Source organism: Rhineura floridana, chromosome 8, assembly GCF_030035675.1.
Source record: "Rhineura floridana isolate rRhiFlo1 chromosome 8, rRhiFlo1.hap2, whole genome shotgun sequence".
NCBI lineage: Eukaryota > Metazoa > Chordata > Lepidosauria > Squamata > Rhineuridae > Rhineura > Rhineura floridana.
Genome location: NC_084487.1, coordinates 32,380,784 through 32,401,719, shown reverse-complemented (window position 1 = coordinate 32,401,719; position 20,936 = coordinate 32,380,784). Strand labels below are relative to the sequence as shown.

The 20,936-nt window shown below is 42.8% G+C and overlaps 1 protein-coding gene across 1 annotated transcript in view; it reads right to left on the bottom strand.

Moving 5' to 3' along the window:
• DENND2A (DENN domain containing 2A) overlaps positions 1-15,760 on the bottom strand; it is a 49,680-nt gene extending 33,920 nt beyond the window's left edge. Inside the window, exons 1-7 of the mRNA XM_061638788.1 lie at positions 15,400-15,760; positions 14,304-14,402; positions 10,576-11,781; positions 8,076-8,203; positions 6,606-6,727; positions 2,737-2,934; positions 907-1,000 (exon numbers count right to left, since the gene is read on the bottom strand). Of these exons, the coding sequence (XP_061494772.1) occupies positions 907-1,000; positions 2,737-2,934; positions 6,606-6,727; positions 8,076-8,203; positions 10,576-11,781; positions 14,304-14,402; positions 15,400-15,605 (2,053 nt within the window). The 5' untranslated portion in view covers positions 15,606-15,760. The remainder of the gene's footprint in view (positions 1-906; positions 1,001-2,736; positions 2,935-6,605; positions 6,728-8,075; positions 8,204-10,575; positions 11,782-14,303; positions 14,403-15,399) is intronic.
• Between the last annotated feature and the right edge of the window lie 5,176 nt (positions 15,761-20,936).

Below are 20,936 nucleotides of genomic sequence, written 5' to 3'. Positions count from 1 at the left end.
GGGTAGTTATAGGTAGGGATGGGGGAGAAATTTGGTTTGGTTCATATTTTAATGTCAAGGCACCTAATTTGCACTTCCTGCAACGATGTCCATAGCTATCCCTTCAAAACTCTCACTTTTCTGAATTTTGTGATGCAGTTGTCCAGCTAAATAACATGTATAAAAATGTGTATGATTAGGTAAAAATGTGAATAAAGATGCATATAACCATGGGAAAAAATGCAAAAATGTGTATTGGGGAAATTGCAAAAATGTGTTAGGCAAAATTGCACACTAAAAAGTGTATATTTAGAAGATACACATGCTAACATCCTGATGAATTTTCATTAGGACTTTTAAAAAAAATTCACAAACTGATGCAAAAATATGGAGAACTTAATACTGGAAAAATGAGCAATGGAAGGTATGTGCGAGCATTTGCTAGGATACGTGGATGTTCAAAGTGTGGACAAAGGGAAGGATGTGCACACAAGCCCTGATCCCAACATCCTCACGTGCATCATATCCCTTCTTAGTCCCCAACCATCCCAGTGTTTAGCTGGGAAGATCTACAAGGGACTTCTACTTGCATTCACACGGCTATAAGTTGAATACCTTGCATGATTGGGGGACCCTGTTTTATCCCCAATATGCACGTTGGGGGGCAGGACTGGTGTGCACACCCCTGCCCCATCCATAGTAACAGAGTTAGAACGTTTAAGCAAACAGATTAATACTCTTTGAGAGAAACCAAAATAGACAGATGTATTCATCCCTACTTATAGGTGCCTTTCAGCTATTTAATATTGGAAAGCAAATAAAAAAACAAAAACAAAAGCACACTGAAAACCCAAACACAGTTCAAACGAACATCCCAAAAGTCACTCTATACTCTAGCATTAACTTCCTGCAGCAACGCTCCTTTACCTCTTCCAGAGCTGCTCTCTGTGGATTGCGACAACCTCTTGACTCGCTTCTTTCCTCTTCGTGCCTCGTAGATGGCGTTGATTTTTAACACCAGCTGATCAACAGAGAGAGGGGAAGTCAGTACCTTCTTCCACACATCAAATAAACTAAAAATCCTTCTCCCCTCCCCAATAAATTTTGTCCTCCATTTCCTTTCAGTTTCTTTCCTCACTCTGTTTTTTCCATTTAACACTTATTTCCCTCTGGTCTTTCATATCTTTCTGACCAAGTATCCTTTTGTCTTGGCAAGATTATTTTGTATTCATTTTTTTTTAAAGTAGTGGGCAAGCAGTGGAGACTGGTGGCTCCAATGTCAGTGGAGTAGTGAATCCACACCTGGTTTCAATCCGCACTTTCAAGGAGCTGTCCAAGATGCAAACAAAGCTTGCACACTACTTTAAAAAATAAATACAAAATTGTGGAAGAATCATGTCAAGGCAAAGGATACTTGGTCAGAAAACAAAGCACCTTGGACAGCTCCTTGAAAGCTTAGACTACAGCCCAGAGCGGATTCACTGTCCCACTGGATCGGAGTCTTCAGCAAAGCTTACAAAACAGTTAACCTGCATAGCTGATTTGGAATGTGTATTTAACCTGAATATTTGGGATCTGAACATGACTCCCTCAGGTTCAGTGAAGGTAAGCTTAACAGATATACTTAACCTTCACGTGCACCCTATTTAACATTCATGTAACTTGCATAGCTAATTTGGAATGTGCTGTTAGCTTGGGGGTGTCTTCCAATTTACATTTAAAGTTACGGACCAAGGATCTACTTTACACATTACAGGGTGTCAAACACATATATGCCAACAAACATCTTAATTCCTTGGCAAACCTACTTGTATCATATGTGATACCTTAAATATATCATTCATGAGGTAGCCCTGATGAACTAAAGTTGGGACATATAGGAATCTGTATATGTATAGGAATCTGTCCTATAGCAGGTCAACCCAATTATCCATTCAGCCTAGTACTGTCCACTCTGATAGGCAGTGGTTATCCAGGGTCTTAGGAAGAGATCATTCCTGTTAACCTGCTACCTGATCCTTTCTTAACTGGATATGCTATGTACTGAACCAGGGACCTCAATGCAAAGCATATGCTCTACCACTGAACAGTCTCACTCTTTAAGTCTGAAGGATTAGGAAACAATAAAATGTTTTAAAGGGAACAGAAACAAGAAGCCACTGAGACCAACTGATTAAAACCATTAGTTTTATATAATTATGGCTGCAGTTCCTCCAGCTGCTGTGTTCACAGGAGAAATGTGGGTGCATCCACATACAGTCTGGTTTACACTAGACTGATGCCCACTGCAATTGCAGACATGTAGATAGTCATTTTATTTATTCATTTTCTGCCCTTCCTCCCAAAGGAGGCCAGGAACACAAGCAAGCAATAAAAACAAACTTAATAACAAATATCTTAAAAAGCAATTCCAATACACATGCAGACTGACACAAAGGCCTCTGCTTAAAAGGCTTGTTGAAAGAGAAAGGTCTTCTGTAGGCACCAAAAGACAATGGAGACGGCCCTGTCTAATATTTAAGGGCAGGAAATACCAAAGGGTAGGTGCCACAGCACTAAAGGCCTCATACCTATATTGTGCAGAATAAACCTCCTGAAGGAGGCTCTCAACTTTAGAGCACAGTGACTGACTGGACATATAAGGGGTGAGACAATCTTGCAGGTATCTGTCTTTTCCATATGCTTATTCTTCACCAATCACCCTCCTCTATAAATAAATAAAACCAGGCGCTGGGGGTGAGGGAGAGAGAGAAATACCTTAGGAATTCTTCTCCTCCTCTTTCCATTTTGAGTATCACCCAAGGAGAAGAAAGTATCATCAGGGCTGCTGGGAGTGGAAGGGGGACTGATTTTGGAAGGAGAACACGTCCCGTCTCGATTTGATTTCCGTATGTCTAATAACTTGAAACTCCGCCGTTCCGAGTTTTGCCGGAAGAAGATGGGCTTGGAGAGCAGCTGCAGAGGCAGACCAGAACAGAAAGATTGGAGGGGAGTTCAATCAGCAATGCTGTCAAAACTGCATTTCTCCATGGTAAAATAACCCCAAGCAGGCGAAGCAAGAGCATGAAAACATTAGTTACAAGAATTTTTGGCAGAATACCTCTGGCCTAATAAATTTCAGCAGTTGCTTTGATTTTCACAGGATGGCCTAGCAAGACAATAGGAGAGATCCTGATTTATTTTCCACATCATGACAGAACTCACAGCACGGTCTCATTCTCATGATGGAAAGAACTCTTGTTGCTTGTACAACCCAGATTTGGGAGCTTTATAGCAACAAACAAAAGCCAGCAAAACTAACCAACCAAACAACCAGACATTTGTACTGGAGAATGAAGGAATTATTGTACCAATCAGGCCCAAAGTTATACGGTCCTGTAGTCTGTCAGCCACTGGTCATTTAACAGCTGCTCCAGACAAAAATGTAAGCAACCCTGAAGTTGCATATTTATGGATTTCCACATTCCCTAACCCTGTCATTTAGCATTTGGTTCTACCCAGTAGCAGCAGAGTGGTCTGGCACTTGTTCATGGGTCTTTTGCAGTGTAGTGGTTCAAGTCCTGGGTTTGGACATGGAAAACCTATGTTCAAATCTTGGCAGCCAGAAAGCTTGCTCAGTGTCCTTAGGAATGATTGAAAGAGGCTTGGTGTGAACATAAACTAGAGTTTCGGAGCTCTCTGTGTAGTGGTAACTGCTACAGAAGATATTCCTTTTCATTCAAACTCCAAACTCTGAGAAAAAAGCCAGCCTCATCTCACTCTGGGGAAGAGCAGTGGAAGAAAATTATGAGCCAAACTGGAAAAGCATAATGGCTACATAGCTCATTTTTTAAAATGCAAATTCAACACCTTTTCAGTATTCATGAGATAACAAGACCTTTTTGCAATGTTTTTCAATGCATCTGGTGACATTTTTAACACAAAAAGGGAGGTCTAAGACTGAATGGAGGTAACAACACAACTAAATTGTTCAATTTGATGTGGAATTAGCTCTTTTGAGCCCAATATACATAAATGCAAGAATTGGGGATGGAAGTATCTGTTAATTTTGGTTCTTTCAGTTTCCCATTTTATCAATCTTATACTCAGTTCTCCACATTTCTGCAGCAATCTGTGAATTTTTTTAAAAAAGAACCCTCGTGACAGTTCTTCAGCATTCTAGTGCGAGTATCTCCTAACACATTTTTGTATGCAGTTTTAACTAATGCACACATTTTGAAAGCAATTTCTTCTAAGATAATGCATTTTTGTACAGAATCTTTACTAATATATTCACTATTATGCACATTTTCCCCTAACATGTGCATTTTTGTAAACATTGGTTAGTTGGAGAACTGCATCACAAAATTCTGATAAATGGAAATTTTGAAGGAAGCTTGTGTTTCAGTTCTCTTATTTATTTATTATTTGATTTATATCCCACCCTTCCTCCCAGCAGGAGCCCAGTGCGGCATATGATTTCAGAAAGTGTGAATTTGACAGATTCAGCTTTGAATGTGGACTGAATTGAATTTCTCCCCCATCCCTAGCAAGAATTAACAGTGCCAGTACTGCACTGCCTCTTTCTACTAAGCTTACAAGAGAGATGGTCTCCCAACTTCTTCATACTGGTTGCACCCTCACCCTCATCTCCAATACCTGAAGATTCCCACCTTACAAAACAAGCCCTTTGGAAAAGGGTATGTGTCACTGCTGCACCCTATACAGCACCTAGCACAATTTAGGGCCTAATAAAGATTAAATAATGTTGCAGGGCAATGTTCCCATCTGGCAACCTACACCTCTTTGACTTTTCCCGTAGCCGAGGCCCAGACCTTGCTCTGATCCATGTACCTAGGATTTGGAGTTCTTGTGAGTTATGGTGCTCAGCCAATTCTCAGGGCCTATTTCCTTAGCAAGCCACACCCTGCAATTGTAAACTGCCCAGAGAGCTTCGGCTATGGGGTGGTATACAAATGTAATAATAATAATAATAATAATAATAATAATAATAATAATAATAATAATAATAATAATAATAATAATAATAATAATTAAAGGAATGGCACTTGCCAAGGGAGGAAACATAAAGCAGGATTTGTCATAATTTGGGGGAAGAGTATAAGCAGCCTGCAATTGGTGGTGAGCCGAACAGAGTCTCCTCTCTAGTCTTCATAAAATGAAAGATGCAATTGCCAGCTCACACCCCACCACAAACAGATGGACTTTCCTCATGCCACTAGGAAGGCAAACATTCTTCCTTCTTAGCTCTTATATGTAATCTGGTGAACAGGTAGGAATTAGTACATGCCCCGCAAAAACACCTGCTCCCTAGAAGATAGCAACTTAATGCTGTGTGTTCCAAAACACTTGACCCAGGTACTTCCAGCGTGCACACACTTGCCTCCTGCCCCCCAGATAAGCATGTATAGGACACAGCTCACTTATTAACTGAACATTTCAAGGGAAGCCCGCAAGTGCTCTTCTACCTTCTGTGCCAATGGAAGGTTTCTCAAGTTTTTGTTTTGCTTTTGGTCATTCATGTTATTGCTTTATGGCAAAGGTGGGCAGACTTCAGGTTTGTGGAATTTACTTTGTGTGCGTTTTATAAGGACCCTGAGATTCACCAACCAGAGCCAGTTGCCAAAGACATGCATGTAAGATTAAAGAATTCTGAGCAGAATTAAAGAATTCTGAGCCCCGGAGTTTGTTTTGAATCCCAGAACTATACTGTCCTCACAGTCCTTGCACACAAAAATTCACACTGGGTTACCCTCCCTGCTAGTGTTTGGTATTTTAGCAATATAAAGTGGAGGGAGGTGAAGAGTACTTTTGTCATTGCTATTGCTAAACAATTTGGATTCAGAAACACTTGCTGCTTTACTTCAAAATCATCCAGAGATGCCACCCTATCTTCTGCCTACCCCTGCTTTATGGCCACTATTTTGCCAAAGTATGTGTGTGTGTGTGCTTTTTTTTAAATGAAACAACCCCAAGCTGTTGGCAAGGCAGGGTAAAAAAACTTGCTAAGTAAGTAAAAAATTACAGATGGCAGGTGTCACAGGAGTAAGAAGAGAGGCAGGAGTGGAATTAGAACACAAACTCAGGCTGCAACCAAACAAAATGAGCAAAAAAAGGGAGCAAACACAGTACACATTCTTGTAATGAAGCTGACAAGCCAAGAGATCCCAGCTCAAAACTAGGCAGTTTGTAGCTAAAGAGAATTACCGACCGGTTAAAAAAAAAAAGGAGCCTCACCTTCCTAGCACTATTCCTTTCCAACTATATAAAAAGCAGTCTGTTATATGCTCTTGTAATGTTCCCATATAATTTTGGCCATGGGTTGCTAAGTGCTGCCAGCAAAAATGTACAGTGAGAAGGAATCCAGAATCCATCATCCTAGAACTCATCAGGATTCAACAGACATAAGTGTTTTATCTGTTAAAATCACCAAAATTCTGTGAGCGGGAAGTTAACTGCATCAGGGAATTAATCCAAGACATGAAACCACATCAGAGAGTGAATTAGTAATTTTGTTCCCTGCAGGGCATCAACTTTCCCACCACTCTACCTCCACAATGCCAGCAGCCAAAACATATGACTTTGAGGCACTGGATGCTCAAGTCACACTGGTTAGACCAGGATACCTTTGTGGGTGTGCCAGGAACTGAAGATGAAGGAGACGCTTGGAAGTTCAGAACACATTTCTTCCCCAGGCAACGGCTATTTGTCTCAATATCTTCATAGGGGTTCTCTTTTGCTGGTGGATCTGGAATAGGAAGCCAAAGGCAGTAGACAATCAACACACAAAATTGGGAGACTTTCAATATTTAAATAGCTTAGGCATTGCCTTTTCCAGATCAGATCAAGGTCCATCTAGTTCAGGAGTGGGAAACCTTTTCTGACTGGTGGGCCAGGTCCTTATCTCAACACCTCCTGCTGGGAGGAAGGGCAGGATATAAATCAAATAATAAATAAAATAAACACCACCGCCAGGCCAAATTTGACAGGTGAGCAGGGCAAGATGCTTGCCCAAAATGGATAGGCCTTGCAGGCCAAGTTTGGTCTGAGGGCTGGAGGTTCCCCACCCCTGATCTGGTCTTTCCCCATTCACTTTTAGCAACTGGAAGATTTGTAGTTGGACAGTTTAGCGTGCTGCAGTTTTGCACATTTCAAAGCACATGAAGTCCCCCCCCCATTGCTTAAATTCTGCAAGGAAAAACGTCGCCTGCTTAATTTGTGTGTGTCAAGCAGCTATTTAACTGCACAGTAGTAAAGCAAAAAGCAAAGAAAACAGGAACAACTCTACCTGAGCATCAGCAGCCAGTGCAAATGTCCTGGCTGGGTTGCATGAAGAAAAAAGCAGAAGAAAATTGAACAGAAAGAAAAGCAAAACATGCAAAAGAAAGTGGGGTGCATGCTGAGATGTGGGGAGGGTGAAGAGGACTGAAAGTATGCCCCAAGCATGAAAGTGTTGAAGACCAATGCTACTGATGCCTACACCTCTGTATTGGGTTTGTGGCCTTTACTTGGAATAAAAGGCAACCATTACCAATTCTCTCAAGCCCCATTAACTATTCCCCAACAGCCTCAAATCTAGTGAATCTTCTTGATTCAGCTTTTAGTTAGTGAGTAGCATAAACATCCAAGTACGTGCAATGTTATAATTGTTGGTGTATATTATTTTGTTCTTCCTATTGTTTGCTGGATTCACCTGCCTTTCCTATTATTGGTTGAAAGATAGTGTCAGCTGTATTCACACCAACAAGTTCTCAGGATCAATAGGAAACTCACTCCCCCCCTCCAAAAAAACCCTCAATAAACATAACCCAGTAGCTACTTCTAACAGAACATTGCCCTACTTCCTGGCTGCTCCAAAAACGGTATAAATCCAGATCAGAGCTTGGAAAAGTTACTTTTTTAAACTACAACTCCCATGCACCCCAGCCAGCATGGCCACTGGATTGGGCTGATGGGAGTTGTAGTTCAAAAAAAGTAACTTTTCCAAGCTCTGATCCAGATCACATTAACTGAGATGTAACTACTCAGATCTTAAAGACCAGGCTGCCCATTACTCATAAGTGGCCATCATCCACCCCTGCCACCCAAATGCCTACCTAAAATATCTTCATAGACATTTTCCTCTGATAAAGTGCGTGTTAGGGCCAGCTTGGTCTGAGCATACCAATCCACCCGGCCATTCTCGGAAGAGGACTGCAACAAATCTTCAAACTCATAAGACTTCCTGTAGCATTTGCGGAGCAGCAAGAAAAGCACCGGTTTTAAGAAGTTGACATAAAAACAAAATTACTTACAAGTTTAATAATTAGGATGGAAAGGACAACTTCACACATTCATCTCATGTTAAACCACCATCACAAAGGTATTTCTCAGACAAGCTTCCCATGAACCCCAAATCTCTCAGTTCTTAGATCATGACACATCGCTACCCATGATCTTTCCCCCTTGAGGTCCACCATCCAAAGATCTCTTGTTCCCTGAAAAGATGCTGCCCTTTCTCCCATTCTACCCTGTATGCTTAGAAGTGCCTCCAAGAATACCTGTTTTATTCATCCTCTTTCTGTTCCTTCAGTTCACTCCTCAAAATCTACATATCCCACGAAGCCTTTACCACATTAAGTTTGCATACTCACTGAAATAAATCCACATGGAGGCAGAGTAAACAGACACACTATGCCCCTCCTCTTTATTATCTCCCTGGTGTCAGTATTTAGACTGCAAACTCCTCAGGGCACAGACTGGTGCTGTTTGTACTTTTGTTGATGGACAAGCAAACATAAAATGAACATAGGTCAGTTTGATGCACTTGGTGTATTCATGATTCTGCTTCATGCCCTAGATAGGATGCATGCCAACATTAGGTCAGGAAACCTCAGTGAGGAGCTTGCACCTCTCTGCATGGAGGGCCATGGAGGTAAATGGTTCCTTACTCCAAACAGTAACTTGGTTCAGATGCCTTCAACCCTTCCAGGCTGAAGGCAAAATGACACATTATTCTACAGGCCTTGTGTTAACTATAGTCCTGTAATTGCAAGTATGGAGGAAGAAATAACCTTTCCTCCTCCCCTCTCCCAAAGATCACTCTCTCCCCCATTGGCCAGGTTCAGGATCAATGGAGGCTGGTCCATTAGGGGCACTGCCCCACTAAACTCCATCAGTCCTCCACCAGCTGCCTTCTTACTTAGAACCATTCCAGCCGTTGGGCCTGCTTGTCAACTTCCTCAGTCTCCGTGTTGCCTTTGTAGAACTCAGCAGGGGGAAGGATGGGACAAAACTAGAATTACTTGGCTCCACCTGCCATTGGCTCTGGCTCCACCTACTGATGCACCTCCCCCCACCTTAGCAGTCCCAATGGGCACCAACCACCAGGATCTGTGTCTGCAATTTACACAGGAGTCTGGAATCAGGAGGGGGAAGGAGAAGGAGGGAGCAACCCCTTCTCACATTGACCCTTCTTCATTGCAAAAGTATCCTGTGCCAAAGATATTTTGCAATAGAGAAGGGAATAATCAGAAGGCAATCACTGCATGAGGCTGCAGCACAACATGCAGTTTTGCACTAAGGATGGACCTTTTAATCCCAACATTCACATACCAAGTTATAAACAAACACTGTATGATCAAAAATGCCATTGTATGATCAGAAATGCCAGAAATGCATTGTAAGTACACTGCAATGTTTAAATACCTTCCTGGCCTAAATAAAATCAGGATTTTTTTACTTTAGGAGTAACACAGGTGTGGTGAATCTTCAGCCCTCCTGATGTTGCTTTGGCCCTCCAGATGCTGCTGAACTACAACTCCCATCAACCCTGACCACTGGCAATACTTGCTGGGGCTGATGGGAGTTAAAGACCTCTCTCTGCCTAAGACCCTAGGCAGCCTCTGCCAGTCAGGGTATACAACACCAGGCCAGATAACCACTTTGGCTTTGAGAGCACTGGTCTCTCCAGATCTTGTTTTTGTGCTACAGCTCCCATCATTGTTGACCATGCTGACTGGGGCTAATGGAAGCTGGAAGTCCAACAACATCTGGAGGGTCACAGGTTAGCCACCCCTTTGCATGAGACTTCAAAAAGAGAAGAGGGCTTTGGCCGCTCTCTTTTCATCAGATGACAAACAAAACATAGCCTGTGCCACTCAGTCCCCTGACAAACTGTCCCTCAAAGCAAACTAGCAATTCATACAAATTGGTTCTTCCTCATCAACTATCTCAGTGGGCAAAGCCAATTCAAGGTTTCAAAAACCCCACTGTACTTGTGTAAAAGTCCAATTAATACAACATTTCAAATTTTCTGCACTATTCCCCCCACCCGATTTTTTTTCACTGACTGTGAGTTTTAGCAGATAGCAGTTTTGGTACATACCAAGCCATTTTGAGCATTCTTTGATCCCAAACTGAACCCCAAATTCTCTGGCTATACAAAGCCATGCCAAAATGCTGATTTGGTATCTGTGTTATCAAATGAGGAAAAGATGGCAAGGGACCTACCTGCCAACAGACCATAAAGACTTTTAAAGGAATCAACACACATCCAGTGTAGGAAGTAATGGAGAGTTCCACATTCAGCAGTCGCAAAGCAAAAAGTAACAATACCTGTGACTGGTGTTTGTCTTATGTTTCCCATTCCTCAGTCTTCTGCTGACAGCTGAAGGGGGAGGTGAAGAAGGGAGAGGAGGTGGTGGGACAGAGGGCAGAGGGGGCAAATTTCGCTTATTCCTAACTGGTGGAACCCATCCTTCTTCGCCCTCATGTTTAAAAGTCCGCCGAGGCTTGGGGAGTGGATTGATAAAAGGTTTCTTATCTGGCAATCCTGGCTCTGTGTACACATTTTCCTCATTGCCAGGCTTACATTTTGCATGGGATGTTTTCACCTCTTCCAGAGTCCCAAAGATTGGCTCACCGGCTTCCGAGTCCAAGCTGAGGAGCCGTTTATCGAGCTCTGGCCGGCTGCCGCTTTCCTGACTTTCAGAAGGACTCTGCCTCTCATCTGTTTTCTCTTGCAGACAGTGTGGGGAATAATAAGTACCTGGCAATTGTGGCAGCAGCTCAGCTGACCCTCCCTTCAAGGCCTGCTCCAGCTTTTTGACCTGACGCAGGACAGACAGGTTCTCCTTCTGGACATCTTTCTTGCCTTCCTTCAGCTCGGTGCTTTTGCCAGTGCTGGAATTAGGCTCTTCTTCCCTTAACTTTAGGTCTGCTTTTCTCTCCATATGCAGCCCGGAACTTTTTAGCCCCCCTATTCTTCTCTCATTCTCTATGGTTGTACCTTTGCATTCCAGCTGCCAGTTTATAAGCCTCTTGGTATCCACATCCCTCACAACTGCACTTTCCCTGGTCATCTTCTCTACTACACCCAAAAATGAACTGAACTCCTCTTTAACGCCTTGCTCCTCCTCCTTCCAGGCTGATACATGACTTTCCTTTTTTCCTTCCCATTCTGAAATTTTGTCCTTGATGCTCAGAGGCTTGTTTTTCAAGCTGACTTTCCCAACAGCCCGCAGGTTCTGAGCACCTCCTATCTGCTTCCTTATAATCCTGCCGCTGTCCCGGATATTTAGTTCTATAGATGGGTCCCCAATGATCATCTTGGGACTAAGCATGTTCTGCTGAAAACAGTCCAGCCTTGGATCCAACATCAAGTTTTCCAGTGCTTTGAGTGTGCTCTTTACCACAGATGATGACTCTGCCTGATGTACCAGCTTGGGGGTGATGGTAACAGTCTCAGAGCACTTCCTCTTTGAAGGCCCACTCCAAAATCCTTTCTTAGCGGCTGTGTTATTTAGACATGCAAACCTGATCCTATGAAATGAGGGCAGATAAATTGGCAGAAGAATTTTACAGTTGCATTCCTCATTCTATGTTTGGTCATGGGCTTATAGTGTAACCCTCAAGCTTCCTGTGATCTCTACAGATTCACTATCTTCCTTCTATCCTTATTTTTCTCTGGAAAGAAAGAGGACTACTTGCTTACCTCCTTAGTAAAACAGTCTTCACCAACCTGGCATCCTTCAGACATTTTGGACTACAACGCCCTTCAGCCCCAGCCACTAGAGTCTGGCAAAGACTGCAGTAAAGTTAGCTGTATCTGTACCTTACCTAACTAAAAATCTTAAATCATCCAATTTCATTTTGCATCTGCCTCTCCTTAATTCATACTAATGTGAGCCTATGTTTTGAGATGCTAAGTGAGCTATTCAGACTAACAACAGAGTCCATTTCATGTGGCTGTGGAGACCAGGGGTGGGATGGGGGCAGGGTGCACATTCAAAACCTTTCCATAATCTTATCAGGCTATATACACATTATGAACCAATTGCCTCCCTCCCCACTTCCTACTATGTGTTTCATTTTTTAAACATTTCTATATCACCTTTCACCTCCCTAGTGGAGCCTCCAGGGCAGCTGACGTGCCAATAAAACATAAAAATAAATTTGTGGCACAGCAACCACCACTCACAAATACTAAAATTAACCACCAACCACCCTCTAAACAGACGTCAACAGAACACATCATTGAAAAGTGCATGTAAAATTTTTAAAAAATATTTAGCAGCTAGCACACACACAAAGGAAGGATGCAGCAAGACAGAAGGGTCATAAGTCAGTGGCAGAGCATCTGCTTTGCACTCAGAAAGTCCCTGATCGATCCCTGGCATCTTCTGGTACTGCTGGGAGAGAATCCTGTCTGAAGTCCTGGAGAGCCACTGCCAGTCAAGGCAAATAATACTGAGCTAGACAGACCAATGATCTGACTCAGTAAAAGGCACCTTCATACTTTTCCTATGGGGTTCCAAAGTCTTCATGCTGCCATCAAGATGGCCCTGCCACTCATGCCTGCAGTCATATGTCGGAAAGCAGTGGGAGAAGCAACAGGATCACTTCTTAAGATCAAGGTCAATAAGGTGAGGGTAGGTCCATAAGAATGGAGGTATCCTGCAGGTATCCTGGTCCCAAACAGTTTAGGATTTTAAAAGGGCCAAAACCACCACTCTGAACTGTGGCCAGAAGTGAACCAAGAAACAAAACAGGCTACAGTCAGCAGCCTAGCTGCTGCATTCTGCCACACAAAGTTTCTGGATACTCATGGAGCACATCACACTACAGTAGGGCCCGGCTTTACGGTGCTTCGCTTTACGGCACTTCGCTAATGCAGCGGTCTCAATTAGACGCAATTAGACTAAAGCCCCACTCATACGGAGCTTGTTCCGCTTTTACGGTGGTTTTCAGGCATCGCGCACCATTCTATTCAATGAGTTCCGCTTTTTGGCGGGGGTCCAGAACGTAACCCACAGTATGAGTGGGGCCCTACTGTAGTTCAAATTGAGAGAGTCTGCAGAGAAAGCGCAGCCTGAATGGTACATAGTCTGCAGCCATTTCTGCAATTGTGAGATCTCCAAAAAACATCTAGTTGATATGCAGATGGGTGGTGATGACTGTGGTGGTAGAGACAGATCATGTACATCCCACTTCTTTACTTCAATGCAGTTCCTTGGAGGAAGGTATTATATAAATGTATCAAAACAAGAAAAGAGATATATGCCCAAAAAAATCTACAGCATGCCTAAGAGTTGGCTCTAAGAGTTGAAAGTGATGCAATGAGGAGGGAATACGGTAGGCAGTTCTGGCCTAGATAGACCAATGGCCTGATTATAAAGCAGCTTTATAAGCTCATGAGCAGAGGCATCCCTTTCAGTGGGGTACACATTCATTTCTTTCTGCTCAAGACAGACTTTGCAGGGTTCTGAACCCTTCCAAAAACCTGTGAACAGTGTGATGGTGTTACACATACACACACACACACACACTCTGCAGGCACATAATGCCCCTACCATATACCTGTGACTCTGCAAAACAAAGCTCTCTCTAGCTTTCTTTCAAGCAAACATTTAGTACTGCAGCTTACAGGGCATTCCTATACATGTTTGAAGCGAGCCTGAGTTCACAGGAACACAGGAAGCTGCCTTATAGCCAGACCACTTGCCCATCTAACTTGCTATGGTCAATATTTACCGGCAGTGGCTCTCCAGGGCTTCAAATAGGAGCCTTTCCCAGCCCTACCAAGAGATGCCAGAGTTTGAACCTGGGATCTTCTGTGTGTGAAGTAGATGCTCTACTGCTGACCTAAGTCAATAAGACTTACTCCCAGGTAAGTGTGTATAGGCTTGCACTACTTGCCTCCTGTTCAGAAAAGCTATGAAGGGAGTGGAAACTACCAAAACTGATCACATTTTAGAAGCGCAATTCAAAACCAATGAGACATTTTCATTTCTTCTCCCAGCCTGCTTAGAAATCACTTTAAAAGATGCATTGAAAATACTCACCTCTCAATAGTTTTGCAAACACTGGTCTTAGGTTTGACGCTCACATTGGTGACTGTGGTAGCTGTCATTGTGTCAGCAACTGGCATGGTCGCAGTCTGTCTAGGAGGAAAAATCAGCATAACACATAAAGTACAGTTAAAAGCCCACAGCTGATGACCCTAACAAGCAACAAAAACCCCTCTCCTCTCCTAGACTACAAACAGAAAGACAGCTTTTAACTGTTATGGCTTTCTACATATATTCCCCCTCCACAATGGGAATTATGATTCAATGAGGGGGCAAGTTACATTCTGGATGAATTTGGATCTCTGTATTTGATTCTATGAGCTGCTGCCAGTGCAAAGTCTCACCAAAAGGGCTAAGAGCATTCTGCAATCACAGCATACAAGTGTAGGGATTAGTATGTAATGCAGAATTTGGTGTCCTGAGAATATCACGCTTCATTTATGACAGTGTTTCTCAACTGGTGGGGTGTGACCCCCCCAGGGGCTATATGAAGATCTCAGGAGGGGCACGAGTGTTTCCAAAAAATATGTACCCTATCCCCGTATGCACCCCCTAAATCTGTCCTGGGTTTCCCCCCAACCTTCCCAGGCAGATTGGGGACACTGTATGGTGCATGTGGGGGGAGGAGGAGGGAAATCCCATTGTGCTGGTATAACTTTTAAAGTTAAATACCACCCAATATTTTTTAAAAGATATATCAATACTTTCATTTGTTTTTATGATTAAGCCCAAACTTTTATTTACAATTGAAAATCACAATATTTCAATCCTTTTGAAAAGTAAAGTAAAATAATTAAAAGAGCTAAGTTTGAGAGGCACGTGGGGGATTTTTTTTAGCTAAAAGGGGGCATGGGTTTAAAAGGTTGAGAAACACCGATTTAGAACAAATAAAAGAGGAAAAACAAAGAAGCAAGTTTTACCAAGTTCAGTCTCACTGCCATTTTAAGTCTGCCCCAGAACCTTGAGTCTAGGAAACCTCATTCTGACTAGGAAGGTGAACCAAGCTGTTGCTTAGGAACCAGAACAAGACCATCATTTGGCACATACAACAGGAGCTAGTCTCACTCATTATGCAAAGAGGCATAAGTACTTGGGAATATGCAGATACCGTCCTCCTCGTGTGGTCCCTAACGCACTGAAGCCATCCAAGGCATACCCACTAATAGACCTTCCTAGAGCCCTGGCGAAGGAATCCTCCATGTCTGAGGCACAGCAACCAGCAGTAAGCACATTAGCACATATCAAGTTTAGGAACTTCCACTCAAAATGTGAACATGAAACCTCATTTGCACTCATCACTAATGGTGGGAAAACTTGGACTCTACTAATAATCTACACACTCTTCTTCCCCTTTGATCAAGAAAAAGCAACTGTCCTGTTCTCACTGGCCTCCTTAAGGATGTGAGAAACTCCCCAGCAGAAACACAAGTGATGGCAGCACAAGGACACTATCCAGGGTCAGCCTGAAGTCAGAGTCCCGAGTCTACCTCAAAACTAAGAGGGTTAGACAGGAATTAGGGTCAGAGCAGTCCAGGGCCAGAAGACAAGCAGTCTGTAAGCAACACAGGTAAGGGGCAAGGCAAGAGACAGGTTCTAAGGCAATCTTTAGACAGGTCAGATACAGAGCTGAAATACAGACATTGTGCCAGCAGCCCTTCCAGCCTAGCATTAGGGTTTTTATGCTGGAGCTGCTCATCCACACCCCAAACCTCAGCTGACTCCCACTGATCACCTGCAGCCAGACCTTTACTTCCAAGGAGTCCTTTACTCCAGAGAAGTCCAGTCCTGTAGTCAGGCACTCCTCCAGATGGGTTGGGTCTCCATCTGTCATTGGAGGTGATGCCTCTCCCTTGGGCTTGGGGGCTGTTCAGCTTCAATGTCAGAGGCCGAACTTGCCCTGGGTGCAGACAGACTGTTCTGGACTTCATCATAGGACCTTGGCCCCTCACTCTCAGATGGAGCCTGAGCCAGGGCTGGGTCCAAGACTGGAGCCTCCAGGTTTTCCTCTGATGAGGACTCACCTGGCTGGGACCTAATAGCCTCCCTTAGATCTATAAGAGAAGTAAACAACTACGATTAACTGATCAGTTCAATTGGTCATTCCAGCTTAGTTAACTTTGCTGAGCCTCCTACCTTTCCCCCCTCCCTACAGTTCTTTACTATACAGTTAGGGTTCTAAAAGAACGTACAGCCTCATGTTTCTCCTCTAACCTTCATCCAAAAAGCTTTGCAGTGCTCTCAAGGGTACTGGGAACTGCAAAGGGCTTTGATTGCCAAGGTTCCCCTACTGGAGATTTGCAAAACCTGGTGGCCTGGCACTCTTGGAGAAGAAGCCCTTTCTTCCTTTCACTCTGCAACAGGTAATATCTGCATTCTGACAGTGGTTAGAGTGTCGGACAAGGACCTGGGACAGCACTCACTCAGCCATAAAGCTCACCAAGTGACCTTGCGCCGGTAACCATCTCTCAACCTAATCTACATTACAGAGCTGTTGTGAGAATACAACGGAGAAGGGGCAAACTATGTATGCCACCATGAACAAATGGGAGGAAAGGTGGAATATAAATGTAATAAATAAATAAATTCTGCTCCCTATCCTCCTTTTCAAACTCTTAAGCAAGTTGCTTGCACTGTCTCTGGGCAAAGTGTTATTTACCTCCTAAACCCTCCTTCTACCCCAACTGGGCTTCTCTGCATGCTCTAGTGGTTATCACCATCCTTATTTGGTAGCAGTCTTTTCCCGCCCTCTCTTCAGCCTTCTCATAGCACCAGTATGTGCCCTATTTTCATTCTCTGTCTCCCAGTCTCCTCTATCCTTTACAGCAGCAGTAGCTAATCAGTGGCCTTTCATATGTTACTGGACTACAACTCCCATCAGCCCCAACAGACGTTGTTGTTGTTATGTGCCTTCAAACTGATTTGGACTTATGGCGACTCTATGAATCAGCGACCCCAATTATTTGTCTTTTTTGCAGTCCATGGTATCTGCAAAGCTTTCCTGCAACACCACACTTCAATTGAGTTGATTTTTCTCTTATCCGCTTTTTTCACTGTCCAACTTTCATATCCATACATAGAGAATGGGAATACCATGGTCTGAATGATCCTGACTTTAATGTTCAGTGATACATCTTTGCATTTGAGGACCTTTTCTAGTTCTCTCATAGCTGCCCTCCCCAGTCCTAGCCTTCTTCTGATTTCTCGACTATTGTCTCCATTTTGGTTGATGACTGTGCCAAGGTATTGATTATCCTTGACAAGTTCAATGTCCTTGTTGTCAGCTTTAAAGTTACATAAATCTTCTGTTGTTATTACTTTAGTCTTGATGTTCAGCTGTAGACCTGCGTTTGTGCTTTCCTCTTTAACTTTCATCAGCATTTGTTTCAAATCATTACTAGTTTCTGCTAATAGTATGGTATCGTCTGCATAAATTATTGATATTTCTCCCTCAAATTTTCAAACTTCCTTCATCTTGGTCCAATCCTGCTGATCCAATTCCGTATGATATGTTCTGTATACAGATTAAACAAAAAGGGTGATAAAATACAACCGTCTCACACCCTTTCTGATTGGGAACCAATCTGTTTCTCCATACACTGTCTTTACAGTAGCCTCTTCTCCAGAGTATAGGTTGTACATCAGGACAATTAGATGCTGTGGCACCCCCTTTTTTTAAAAAAGCATTCCATAGTTTTTCGTGATCTACACAATCAAAGGTTTTGCCGTAACCTATAAAGCACAGGGTGATTTTTTCCCTGAAATTCCTTGGTCTGTTCCATTATCCGTCTAATTCCTGTGACATTCCACTCTGATTTGATGTGTGTTTAGGTTGTGTTTGTTCTTATAATGGGTTTGTTCGTTATAATTGCTTTTAATTTTATTGTTATAAGTCACTTTGGATTGCTTTGCAAGGAAAGCAACTAATAAAATATTATTGATGATAATATTATGAATATGATCAAATTTATACATATGCATATCTCAATTAATAGTTCATGAACTGATGTCCTTTATGCCATTGTTCCCTGTGGAAATATGAAAGTTTTGCTTCCCTTGTATGAATGGATTATTTTGTTATAGGTTCTATAAACATGTTCTTAATTTTTGTAAACCGCCCAGGGAGCTTCGGCTATGGGGCAGTATATAAATGCAATCAATCAATCAATCAACGTTTGTTTGCGATATGATCTCTGGTACCTCTTCCCTTTCTAAATCCAGCTTGGACGTCTGGCATTTCTTGCTCCATATATGGTAAGAGCCTTCGTTGTACAATCTTGAGGATTACTTTACTTTCATGGGATATTAAGGCAATAGTTCGATAATTACTGCATTCCCTGGGATCCCCTTTCTTTGGAATTGGAATGTATATTGAACGCTTCCAGTCTGTGGGCCGTTGTTTTATTTTCCATATTTGTTGACAAATTTTTGTCAAAATTTGGACAGATTCAATCTCAGTAACTTGTAGCAACTCTATTGGTATGCCATCTGTTCTCTGTTCATAGGGTGCATAGCAGGCATAGCCAGTGGAAACGGATGGGATGTGTGGATCGGCCACATCTGGAGAGCAGCAGGTTTGCCATCCTTGCTTTACAGATTTAACCAAATAGCTGCTGGTCCAGTCTAAATACTGTCTGTGTAATTAAACTGAGCTTTCATATTCTGTAATAAACCATGTATTCAATTAGTCAAACACTGGCTCCTAACCTCATAGCTAATTCCCCATACTACAAAGGTCCAGTTGTCCACATGGTGCACCATGGGTTGTATCTAGTGCTACTTTATGTTCATGCAACAGACTTCTGCTTGTACAACAGAACTCCCCACTCTTTCCCTCTACCCTGCAGGCCCACGCACACCCTCAAAGTCTGTTCCAGAGGGCTGGGGAACTCTCTGGAGCATATTTTGGGAACCCTCAGGAACAGGAGAGGAAGGGAAGTCCCATTCCACAAGCAGAATGCTGTTCATACAGCAATGAATATAAACCTGTGATTCTCGGCTCAAGAACGAAATGTCTGTTCCTCTTTGTACATGTGGAGTCATCGATATGTGTACACAACTATACAAGCTCCTAGCTCTCATGACTGCAAAGATTTGCTTGATAATTCTCACATGGAGAGGGAATGGATTGCACCCACTGGCCCCTCCCATCACATGTATAGTAGAAAATGAGACCAGGCTATGCTTGCATAGGCTTGGTTTGCATGATCAGGGATCTCAATCATGAGCACAGACCATACACATATAAAGATATATGAATAAAAACCCTGTCTCACATGCTGCCAAATGTGCAAAGACAGGGTGAATGGGACTCTCTCTGTCTCTCCAAGAGGAGAACAGCAACAGGAAACTCCTTCCACCCAGATACAACTAAGTCCAGTGCACCTAGTGACAGAACTGTATAATGACACTATCCACGTAATAGTATTCTGAAGTTGTCTCACAGATCTGCTGCTTGCAGATTTAAAACCTATGTCTTTAGAAAGTAAGCCTGCTTGCCATACATTCCAACGCTGACAGGTAAAAATAGTGACATGCTTATAATGTTTCTATGCTCCTGCCCAAAATTATTTCCCTTCTCTCTTTACATACTGCTGAAGGATGTTCTTTGACTGCTGTGTGCTCTGCTCATTTTACTCAGCAATAATAAATAAATAAATATATTATCCATTCTTCAACAGAAGGTCCCAGGGCAGGTCACAACAATATAAAATACAATAATAAAAACAGGGTTTTAAAAAAAACCTTATCCTGCTGTCCTTTGAAAACTAAGGAGACACTTGTTCTTTAGGTTTAAGATACGCTAGGGCAGTGTTTCTCAACCTTTTAAAACCCTTTTAGTAACATAAAAATCCCATGCCCCCCATCAAACCTGGCTCACCTAATTATTTTAATTTTCAAAAGGACTGAAATATTGTGCCTTAATTGTAAATAAAATGTTGGGCTTAATAATAAAAACGTATCAAAGTACTTATAATTTTAGAGCATCAAATTTTACTTATATTGTGCATAATGTTTTTGGAAACACTCACGCGCCACCTGAAATCTTCATAAGCCCCTCTAGGGGAGCACACCCCACCAGTTGAGAAACTCTGTGCTGGAGGAAAGCACATTTTTTTATTTATTGAATTTATTAGTCGCCCATCTGGCTGGCTGTCCAGCCACTCTGGGCGACGTACAAAAATGGCATACAATACCTAGACATTAAAAATCTAAAAACAATGAAGATAAAATCTAGCCCACCCCAAAAGCCTGCCTGAAGAGCCAGGTCTTCAAGGCCCAGCGGAAACTCATCATGGAAGGGGCATGGCGGAGATCATTTGGGAGGGAGTTCCACAGGGTGGGGGCCACAACTGAAAAAGCCCTCTCTCTAGTCCTCACCAGTTTGGCTGTTTTGACTGATGGGATGGAGAGAAGGTCTTTCGAGGCTGATCTTGTTGGGCGGCATAGCTGATGATGCTGGAGGCACTCCTTTAGATAGACTGGGCCGAAACCGTATAGGGATTTAAAGGTCAAAACCAACACCTTGAATTGGGCCCAGTAAGCAACTGGTAACCAGTGCAACTCTTTTAGCACTGGAGTGATATGATCTCGCCAGCGGCTGCCTTTAATGAGGCGCGCCGCCGCGTT